Genomic DNA, 1,585 nt, shown 5'->3' on the forward strand with positions numbered 1-1,585 from the left:
CATCGGAGGGACCCCGTCTTCAGACGCCACTGGCGTCCCCGGGCGTTCTGCTTCTGCTTCTGGGTGGATCACTTCAGCAGCCGTGGTCGAAACCACTGGCACTGAAGGGCACGGAGCTTCAAACACTCCGCTGCACTCTGGTTCCGGCTCGCCCGAAGTTTTATCTGTTATTAGAGACACAGCAGGCAAAACTGCTGCCGCATCTTTCACTGGAGAATCGACGTTCTCAGTTCCTTTTTTCATGGCTGGTGTTTCAGGTCCAGGCACCCACGAGGAAAGGTTAATGCTACGAGGCTGCAATGTTTCTACAGCTTCCGACTTCGTCCATGAGCGCCTCTGTATCGTCGTTGTCGCCATCTTCCCGTGTCATAGTCGCGTATGTTTTCCTGCAGTCGTCGGCTTCATGGCCAAACTTGCGGCATTCAGAACACCGCGGAATACGAGAATCCTTTCTTATATGGCCCGATCTCTTGCATCTTAGACACAGCGGTGGTCTTCCAGGCACAATTACAAGAGTATTGCTGCCCTGTATACGAATCTGATGCGGGAGCATCTCGACAGTAAATCCGTGCTTCAGTTTCAATATCACCGACCTTGATGAGGTTTGGGCTCCCTTGAATTTCCCGGTCAGCCACGTCTCCCTGCTCACTTCCTCAATTTTTCCAAACGGTTCCAGTGCTTTTCGTATGGCATCGTCGCTGATATGGTAAGGAAGCCAATGAAGCTTGACTCTCACCTGACTGTCGTTGGGATCGATGACAAGGCATCTTTTACCTTTGATGCGCAGTTCCCTTGCTTCTACGAGCACTTCCTTCGCGGCCATTGAATGTGTCGTCAATGCCCATACATGATTCATCTGGTAGGCACCTATCGACACCACATCCTTCACTATTTGTAGTCGCTCACATTCTTCCTCGAAGTCGTTGATTCGATATGGCCTGGCAGACACATCACAATGCAGAAAAACAGTGTTCAAGGACATATTTCCAGTTGGCAGTTGAGGCAGAATAACCTTGTAGTCTTCAGCAGAAACAGTAGAACCACGGCCTGTGGCCGCTGACACCGCTCGGAGAGAGCACATGATCCCAGCGTCGGACGCGCGCGAGAGTCGACGAAGGAATCCCACTACGCCACGAAGCGCACATGGACACACGCACCACGATGACAATAAATACCGAACATTAACGAAAGACTGCGCGTTTCTAACGCGTTTGTGCTAGCACGTTACGGCCCCTGTAAGAAGCTGGTGTAAGACGCTCTGGCCTCTCCGCCTTACCCCCGCATTCATAAACGCTCCTCGACTTGAACTTGACTTGCCACCGCCTTGGGCAGCGCGTTCGAAACGCGTTGAAGGCGGCGGCAAGTCAAGTTCAAGTCGAGGAGAGTTTATGAATACGGGGGTTATACTCTCTCAGCAGTCATGTGATGGCGTCGGCAAACGCGGTGCACGTTACGGCATGTGTAAACGGCTGCGTAAGACGCTGTGGCCTCTCCCCCTTACTAGAGAGTACTGCACGTTTCTAACGCGTTTGTGCTAGCGTCCCCTTAAGCGGGAGATGGTGTAATTATAATGAAGGGCGCTGTT

The 1,585-nt window shown here is 52.2% G+C and overlaps 1 protein-coding gene across 1 annotated transcript; it reads right to left on the reverse strand.

Moving 5' to 3' along the window:
• Positions 1 to 286: 286 nt before the first annotated feature.
• On the reverse strand, positions 287 to 1,081 carry LOC119459168 (uncharacterized). Its single transcript, XM_037720993.1, has one exon. The coding sequence runs from the start codon at positions 1,079 to 1,081 to the stop codon at positions 287 to 289; it is 795 nt and encodes a 264-aa protein (XP_037576921.1).
• Positions 1,082 to 1,585: the final 504 nt, after the last annotated feature.

This window comes from Dermacentor silvarum, chromosome 7, assembly GCF_013339745.2.
Source record: "Dermacentor silvarum isolate Dsil-2018 chromosome 7, BIME_Dsil_1.4, whole genome shotgun sequence".
NCBI lineage: Eukaryota > Metazoa > Arthropoda > Arachnida > Ixodida > Ixodidae > Dermacentor > Dermacentor silvarum.

Coding starts and splice junctions, on each gene's coding strand:
- LOC119459168 (XM_037720993.1), bottom strand. CDS start 1,081: ATGTGCTCTCTCCGAGCGGTGTCAGCGGCCACAGGCCGTGGTTCTACT.